This window comes from Lucilia sericata, unplaced genomic scaffold, assembly GCF_015586225.1.
Source record: "Lucilia sericata isolate MDLA Ls3-8-SP2 unplaced genomic scaffold, ASM1558622v1 Contig002367F_arrow, whole genome shotgun sequence".
NCBI lineage: Eukaryota > Metazoa > Arthropoda > Insecta > Diptera > Calliphoridae > Lucilia > Lucilia sericata.
The window spans coordinates 40,001-49,663 of NW_023996171.1; the positions used below are offsets into that span (position 1 = coordinate 40,001).

Below are 9,663 nucleotides of genomic sequence, written 5' to 3' on the forward strand. Positions count from 1 at the left end.
ATTAAATATTTATTGTTTCTTCACCACAAATTGTATGAATAACATTAAAAATGTTTAATGATTTAATCAAGTTTTTCTTTCCTCTTGTTTAAACTTTGCTCAACATTTATTTATTTATGTTTATAAAGAGTTAATTAAAATTATAAAAGATGGAAAACTTAGTACACAGTTGCAGAATCAGTTTTTTTTTTTTTTCATTTCATACATATTTAATTATCAAAGACTCTATTCAAACTGATTTTAAAGAAATAGAAAAAATAATAAAAACACAAACATTCAAAGCTCATTTCTACTAGTGTTTTGTTGAAAAACAATCATTAAAGTAGAATTAATACAAACTTAAAAGTTTTACATATTTATTTGCATAAAAATATTTCTACAAGATGTTTGTTAAATAGGATTTGTTATACCAACATTAGCTTCACTATTACAATAATCATTACCCTCGGCATTATTATAATCGGTTTTAATTGTGGCTGTTGAGATAAATAAATTATATTAAAACTTAGTTATTTCTGCATATATTCCTTTATGAATTTGTTTTTATAATAATTCTTAGTTTTCTTTAGTGCGAGCAATTAAATATTCTTCTGCATATTTAATTTAATCATAAAGAGACTAGAATTGGTACTAGCTCATTGATTGCTTCGTTAATAGTTATAACAGTTTATAACACGAATACTCATAAGTTCGGCTTTCTTAGGCTCTTGTTGCTCTTAATTCTCGAATACATAATCTAAGATTCCTGGTCTGTGACAAATTTCATGAAATTATCTTAAAAATTGCGTTCGTACAAGGTTTACTTGAACACACAGACAGATGGACAGACAGACAGACAGACAGACAGACAGACAGACAGACAGACAGACAGACAGACAGATGGACAGACGGACAGATGGACAGACGGGCATGGTTTACATGAACACATAGACAGATGGACAGACAGACAGACAGATGGACGGACAGATGGACAGACGTACAAGGTTTACATGAACATCGTGCTTCACAGATGGACAGACAGACAGACGGACATACATAGCTTACTCAGAAAGTGGCTTAACAGCGTTCAACATTAATCACTGGACCCATCTTATAACAGGTGATCGTGCTTGTTGTGTCTGATGTGAAGTTCCTTCTCTGATATACATTTTCCTTGTATGTTACTGACTTACAGGAACTATAGACTCAAGAAGTTTAATCTTCCGATTTTACACAAATATTTTTTAATATTAGAAAAATATTTGATATACAATTTCTGCTTTTTTGAACTCTTCTAAATTACGAAAATGTCAAACAAACCACCCCTAATAATCACACAAATATTTCTACTTCTCATTTAATTTAATATACTTGTTGCGGTGTATATCTAAACTTATTATAAATTTAAAAATCACCACAATTACATTACTTATAAATGTCATTTCTTTATTTTTTCGCTTTACAACACCTGTTTTTCTTAATTCCTTTTACTTATAATTTCTCATATTTGCATTATCTTTCTTTTCTTAAACTGTTAAATTTGTTAAACCACGTTTGGAGAATTATAAATTTGTGAAAAAGAAATTATTTGTTAAGCAACAGGGTATTGTAAATCCTAATTTAAACACAAGTGTATGTATACATAATTATTATATATTCTGTAATTTGAACTGAATTAATTTAATAAAATTGCAGATTTTAGCTGTAGTAATATTTGCTGAAAAATACGTTTTATTAAACATACCCAACGCCTTAACATTTCTAAAATACTTGTTTGTAAAGTCTTACTTGTGGATTACGCAATATAACCTCAAACTTTGTATAATTCCTAATAAACCTAATTATGGAAAAAAAATTCAAATCTAGATCAATCAACCTCATCTACCCCATTCACTGCTTCAGGTTTGTACCCTTCAGCTGGATCAACAGGAGAAAGTGACGCTGCAAGGAAACCAGGCAAGCAGAATGATGGTCTTAGTGAAATCGATGACGATCCATATACAGAGGTAAACGCTTCACAGTCCCTAGCCAAACAGAAAACAAAGGTAAGAAAATCTTCCTCCTTCACCCCTTCGCGCGCTCGCTCTGGTTTAACTCGACAACCACCAAAACGAGCTCGTCTCATTGCCAAACCTGCGAAAAGAAAATCGATTGTTAAGGAAAACCATGCCGCTTTACAAGCGCCTTCCACGTTTGCCGCTACAAACGCTCACTTGCCTGAAAGCGTTGCAACTCAAGGTGAAATTTAGCTGCACACATGTCTTCGCTTTCGTTTAAAAACACTGTGGCAACAAACAATTTTCAAGGTTTAAATGAAGCGCAAACATCGAGCACTCACGGCATATCAAGTATCCCAACGTTTGGCTCCCAACAGGAAAATATAGTAAGGAATAACAACTCATCTATTTTAAATGTTGATCCAGTGAAAGCTTTTCAATTTAGCGGCCCCACTATAAATTCCCATTCAGGCTATCCTCATGTTTCTAATGTTAATAATACAATAAGCAATGGACAGAACCAAAGTTTTCTCTCTACAAATGTAAATCCATTCACACTTCCTTACGGTTCGTTTAATCCGACACAAACGCATGCAGTGCCTCGTCTCTCCTCTATACCATTAACACATAATTATTTTAATTCTTCAATTCCTCATTCTTCTAATGCATTCAACCCGTCGTTTTTACAACAAAATAATTCTTTTCAGACGCCGGCGTTTATGTATAACAATAGTATGCCTGCGTCAACTATTCTGCAATCACATACAAATAACTTAACAGCTGATGTGTCGTTATCCACGTCGCAGGTTGCAGCACGTCAAGCAATTAGTAAAGATTTACCAAATTTTTGTGGCAATCCAGAGGAATGGCCAATTTTTATAACCAACTATGTGCAGTCGACGGAGAGGTGCGGATTTACAGATCAAGAAAATCTGATACGTTTGCAAAAATGTTTAAAGGGGCAGGCTTTAGAAGCTGTGAGAGGCAAGCTGATGATGCCAGCAACTGTAAACTTTGCTATTGAAACTCTACGCATGTTATATGGAAGACCAGAAATAATTCACCATGCTTTGCAAATAAAACTTAAAGAACACATACCGGTGCGAAAAGATAAATTGGATACTCTTATACAACTTGCCCTTGCTGTACAAAACTACAGAACAACAATGCAGGCAATGGGTCTTGGAGATTATCTTAATGATCCAATGTTATTAGATGATTTAGTTCAGAAATTGCCGTGTGATTTGAAATTAGATTGGGGTCGATATCGTTGTTCTTTTCCAAGAGTCGACATTATCATTTTTGATGGATGGCTATATAACTTAGCTACTTGCGCATCCCACGTGACTACATTTACACCTACAAACATGGATGAAACAAAAGGGTCCGGGAAAGAGCGTCTACATTTACATGATACAGTCGATAAAAACACTAAAAATTATATAGCTACAATCTCTTGTTTAAAATGTTCTCAGAGTCACCGTTTAGCTGAATGTCCAGAATTTCTGTCTTTATCCGTAAATGAAAGGTGGAATTTTATTCGTGAAAGTAACCTATGTCTGCGCTGCTTTAAAAAACATTCCTTGCGACGCTGTTTCTCAAAAAAACAATGTGACGTGGACAATTGTAAAATGCCGCATAATCCTCTCTTGCATAATGTGAATCTTGGTCAACATCAAAATAAGCCTCAAGAACAAAGTGCAAACGAAAACTCGTCGGTTTTATTTCACAAAAAAGAAAATAAGTCACTGTTTCGTTATGTTCCGGTCACACTCTATGGGAAAACTCATTCGTTAAATACGTTTGCTCTAATTGATGAAGGTTCATCGTGCACCTTAATCGAAAACGAGCTTGCATTAGAGTTAGGCTTGGATGGGCCTGCAGAAGAGTTATGCTTGCAATGGACGGGTGATATAACACAAACCGATGAAAGCTCAAAAAAGGTATATTTGCAAATATCACCGCGCGATCAGGTCGCAAATAAAATGGCTTTACACAATGTACGAACTATTTCCAATCTCGACCTTCCTATACAAACACTCACAAAAGAGGACATCGCTCAAAACGAACACCTAAAAAATATTTCCAATTTGTCATACACGTCAGTGAAAGCAAAACTTCTAATAGGGCTGGATAATGCAAAACTTTGTGTCCCATTGGAAATTAGAGAAAGTGCAAACGATGGATTAATTGCCATAAGATGCCGAATCGGTTGGGGCGTCTACGGCCGCCAATATACAGGTTCTACTTCTCCTAATAGAGTAATGCATGTTTGCCCTTGTAATGTGTATGATCGCATGGATGAATTAATACAAAATTATTTTTCTCTAGATTCAATAGGAATAAAATTAAATATTAATCCACTTCGTTCCAAAGAAGATGAACGAGCTAAATCTATTATGGAGTCTACCACAAAATACATTGCTGAGAAAAGGTCTTGGGAAACCGGTTTGTTGTGGAAATATGAAACCATATGCTTGCCTGATTCATTACCTATGGCTCGTCGTAGATTGTTTTGCTTGGAGGCTAAAATTAACAAAAATGACAAACTTAAATCCTTCTTGGTTGAAAAAATAAAAGACTATGAGCGAAAAGGCTATGTTAGAAAGTTACAGAAAAATGAAATTTCTTATGGTGGTAAATCATGGTTTATTCCAATTTTCACAGTGATAAATAAAAATAAAAACAAAATTCGCATCGTTTGGGACGCCGCAGCTGCAGTAGAAAATGTTTCTTTAAACTCCGTGCTTTTGAAGGGCCCAGATTTATTGAAGTCATTATTGGGCGTAATTCTCCGTTTTCGTGAGAGGCCAATTGCTATTGCTGGTGACATTCGAGAAATGTTTCACCAGATTCGTGTTACAAAGGTGATCAAAGTGCCCAGCAATTTTTATGGCGTGACGGTGATACGTCTCGGAAAATAGATGTATATGTTATGACCGTCATGACATTTGGCGCTTCTTGTTCCCCCTCACTTGCAAATTTCATTAAAAATAAAAATGCCGAACGGTTTGCGGCAGAATTTCCAGAGGCTGTTAATGCTATTTTAAATAACACATTTGTCGACGATTGGCTTCAAAGCGTTGACTCAGAGGACGAGATGATTTCAATGGCTAAGATTGTACGAACAATTAATAGTGATGGAGGATTTGAAATGCACAACTGGCTGTCCAACTCAAAACGTGTTGTAAACGCTTTGGAATGTCCAACTTTGGAAGTGAAAAAGTGTTTTGAAGATCCCGAAGGCAAATTTGAAAAGGTACTGGGCATGTGGTGGATACCATCCACTGACGAACTAACGTTTTTTGTTAAATTTGGCCCTGAAGTGTTTGACGAAGATATCATGCCAACAAAACGAAGCGTCTTACGTGTAATCATGACTATTTTCGACCCTCTAGGCCTATTAGGTCACTTCGTTATTTATGCAAAAATTGTCCTACAAGAGATTTGGAGATCTGGAGTTAATTGGGATGAACCTCTATTCGAACATGAACGTGAAAAATGGTGGACTTGGGTAAAAATGATTCCAAGCATACCCAATATTCGTATTCCAAGGTGTCATAGATTTTTGAATAGTTCTCAAAATGTTCAACTGCACACCTTTGTTGACGCTAGCATTGATGCATACGCAGCCGTGGTCTTTTTGCGAATTGAGTATGAAGGTAGCGTAAAATGTAGTCTTGTGGCTTCAAAAACCAGAGTCGCGCCCCTAAAGCCCATTTCGATACCCAAGCTCGAACTTATGGCTGCAGTAATTGGTTTACGGTTAGCAAATTTTGTTGTTAATGAAATGTCAATTAAAGTACATAGCAAATTCTTTTGGTCCGATTCCAAAGATGTTCTATACTGGATAAGATCAGATGCTAGAAAGTTTCAACAATTTGTGTCGTTACGTATAGGAGAAATACTAGAAGGCTCACATGTTAAGCAGTGGAGATGGGTACCCTCAGCCCTTAATGTGGCAGATGATGGAACAAAATGGAATAGCGTTCCCAATTTGAATTTTAATACACGCTGGTTTTTAGGGCCATCTTTTTTAAATTTCGATGAATCAGAGTGGCCTACTTCAGAATTTTCTAATCACCCTGAGGTGCATAGCGAACAGCTTTATCGCATTGAAGTCAAAGGACCAACGTTTCCTTTGTCAACGATAGTTCCAGACCCAAAAAACTTTAGCAAATGGGAAATATTTCGTGTCAGCCAACGACTAGTATTTAAATATATAAAGGTTATTATGGGATCACGTCTTAATATGGAATTTGAACCTTTTATTAAACATATAACTATCAGCATGGTGGAGTTGTTTATATTCAAAGCCTGTCAAGAAGAGGTGTACTTTGAAGAGATCTCAGCGTTGAAGTCAAATAAAAGCATTTCATCAAAAAGTAATCTTTACAAGATCTCACCGTATCTCGACGAATTGGGGATTCTGCGTATTAAAGGCCGTATTGATGCTATATTGAATGTACCCATTGATGTTAAAAGACCCATAATTCTTCCTCAAAAGCATCGAATTACGTATTTATTTATTGATTTTTACCATCGCAAGTACCACCATCATCACAATGAGATTATCGTCAATGAAATTCGTCAAAGATTTTGGATCTCAGGATTGAGAGCTGCGGTACGGTCACTGTCAAAAGCCTGTCAATTATGCAAAATAAAGAGAGCCGTTCCAAGCACACCAAAAATGGGCGATCTACCAATTGAACGCCTTTCGTCCTTTACTAGACCATTTCATTTTACAGGGGTTGATTACTTTGGACCCATTGATATTATTATTGGAAGGCGAAGGGAAAAGCGATGGGGTGTGCTATTCACCTGTATGACAATACGCGCAGTGCATATAGAGATAGCACCATCTCTTTCCACTGATTCATTCTTAATGGTTCTCAAACAATTTACGAGTCGTCGTGGAGTACCTATGCGTATTCTCTCTGATAACGCAACAAATTTTCGTGGAGCTTCACGCTTTTTAAAAGAAGAAATTGAGAAGATATCGACTAATGAACTAGAACAGAAATATCCAGAGATTGAATGGGTTTTCATACCTCCAGCCTCACCTCACATGGGAGGTTCGTGGGAAAGGATGGTGCGATCAATAAAATCTGTTCTGATGGATATTTTGCCCGAAGATGGTCTACGCGAAGAAGTCTTAAGATCGGCACTAGCCGACGTAGAGAATATTTTGAATTCACGTCCATTAACTTATGTTCCCTTGGAATCACCAGAAGCCGACGCACTTACTCCTAATCACTTTTTAATTGGTTCTTCGAGCGGCATGCGTGAAAGAGTGATACCTGATGGCAATGGATTAGCTTTGAGTAAAAATTTCAGAATTACCAGCATGTTAGCCGATAGATTCTGGAAACGATGGGTAAGAGAAGTTTTACCTTGTTTGGCTAGGCGCACAAAGTGGTATGGGGACTCGGTAAATTCCATAGCAGTAAACGATGTCGTAATTATTGTTGATGAAAATACCAAGAGAAATACGTGGACAAAGGGTATAGTTATTGATGTTCACCAAGGGAAAGACAAAATCGTAAGAAGCGCTGTGGTCAAAACAAAAGGTGGTCTACTTACTCGTCCTGTAATAAAGCTAGCAAAACTGGATGTTAAAGGGTAAACCCTGCGCCAGGCACAAAGTTTACGGGGGGGAATATGTTGCGGTGTATATCTAAACTTATTATAAATTTAAAAATCACCACAATTACATTACTTATAAATGTCATTTCTTTATTTTTTCGCTTTACAACACCTGTTTTTCTTAATTCCTTTTACTTATAATTTCTCATATTTGCATTATCTTTCTTTTCTTAAACTGTTAAATTTGTTAAACCACGTTTGGAGAATTATAAATTTGTGAAAAAGAAATTATTTGTTAAGCAACAGGGTATTGTAAATCCTAATTTAAACACAAGTGTATGTATACATAATTATTATATATTCTGTAATTTGAACTGAATTAATTTAATAAAATTGCAGATTTTAGCTGTAGTAATATTTGCTGAAAAATACGTTTTATTAAACATACCCAACGCCTTAACAATACTATTAGTAGCGTAATGACAAAGGATGCTACCATGAATAGATTTTAATGCCTTTATGTGAGGATAAAATATATGTCACTAACTAGTATCTTGTTATAGGCTAAGCAGGATTTTCACACCAGAACAAACGTGGTGCAAACAAGTGAAAAAGTAAACGAAAGAAAAGAAGCAAGAAAACCAAATAAATAAACTGCAAAGGAAACAGAAACAGAAATTAGGGGGAGTTTTAGTATAACAACAAGTAAACTAAATGGGAGCATGAATCAACAAGGATACGTGGACATCAAATATTGACACTTGGTCTACCAAACCCCAAACGTAAAGAAAAAGTAAAAGTTAAGTAGACGTACTACTACTAGAGCGAAGAGAAATATATAAAATTAAATTATATACCTAAAGTCTTGATTTAAAGAGCCCTGCTGAAGAAGCCAACAATTCAAATGTCTAAAAATATAAATGAAAACATTTAATTTCTTAAAATTATTATTGAGTCATGATGGTTTTGGGCTTTAATTTAATTAGAATTTGGAGAAAAAAAATTAATTTGGTACAGGAAACTTTTTAACAGTTGAAAGGAAATATTTTGTTTTAAAACTTTTTATTTCTTTAGAATACCCTACAGCGTAAATGTTGGTAAAATAAAGGTATTGTCGAAAAAAAGCTAACTGGTACAGGCTGTCGACTGGATTTAAAAATGTTTATGGAAAATGAAATGGTCAAAAGGTAATGAGATTTTTGTAATTTAGCTAAACATTTGAAATTGTATGACTGTGCAAGAAAAGTTTAGTACAAAGATTTTGAGTTGAAAAATGTTTAAAGAGGGGAAATATGGATAGAATAAGTATGGAGTTTTTTTAATTTTCAATGAAAGTTTTTTCTAAACGTTTATTGAACCGACTGTCAAGAGTATACTGATCATAAATTTCAAAACGTGGAACATGAAAGTTGATCATTCGTAAATTTTATGGGGCTTAATAACACAATTACAAATTTAGTTCAAATTCCTCGCAATTCCTCCTGAAAATTAATTAAGCGTGCAAAAAATGCCATAAATAACATGCACAACTTTCTTTTAAACTAAATGAAAATATTTTTAATGTAAATCTTTAAATACTACCTTTACACACACAGTTTAGTAATTATTATTATATTCCTCCAGCAATTACAGCCAAGTCTTCCAAACACAGCAACCAACTTATCACACACGCACCACTTCTTACCACTTTTAAAGAAGAGAATACTGAAAAGAACCAACCAAAAAAATCTTGACTTGTTTCTCAAAATGTGTCCTATAAACAGCAGGGAACCTTTAGGCCAGTTTAATTTAACGCTTTCTGACAGGCATTCCACTGACAAGCAGTGACAAACTGTATTCAGACAAAATACACGTACTGAAAATCTGTGAGTCAGTAAATTGATTGTATAAACAAAATGTTTATCCAAGCAACAGTGACTATTCCTAGAATCTGCTAAAGAAGAAGAAACAAGAAAACAAATAGATGAATGGTTAACATTATTCACTAATACCACCATCATCTTGTTACTTCTCCTACTATATAAACATCCATCAGTCGTTTGTTCGTAATATAATCAAAATCATTATGCTCGTTAGCTAGTAAGTCCCATGTTAAAGCTCT

The 9,663-nt window shown here is 35.0% G+C and overlaps 2 protein-coding genes across 2 annotated transcripts; both read left to right on the forward strand.

The window, feature by feature from the left end:
* Positions 1-2,236: 2,236 nt before the first annotated feature.
* Positions 2,237-4,900, forward strand: LOC119613849. Its single transcript, XM_037969916.1, has one exon. It carries the CDS (start codon positions 2,237-2,239, stop codon positions 4,898-4,900), a length of 2,664 nt encoding a protein of 887 aa, XP_037825844.1.
* A 20-nt stretch (positions 4,901-4,920) lies between these two features.
* On the forward strand, positions 4,921-7,353 carry LOC119613850 (the record flags this gene model as incomplete). The annotated part of the gene is made up of 1 exon (XM_037969917.1): positions 4,921-7,353. A coding segment is annotated over exon 1 (2,433 nt), but the record flags the coding sequence as incomplete, so codon positions are not given.
* Positions 7,354-9,663: the final 2,310 nt, after the last annotated feature.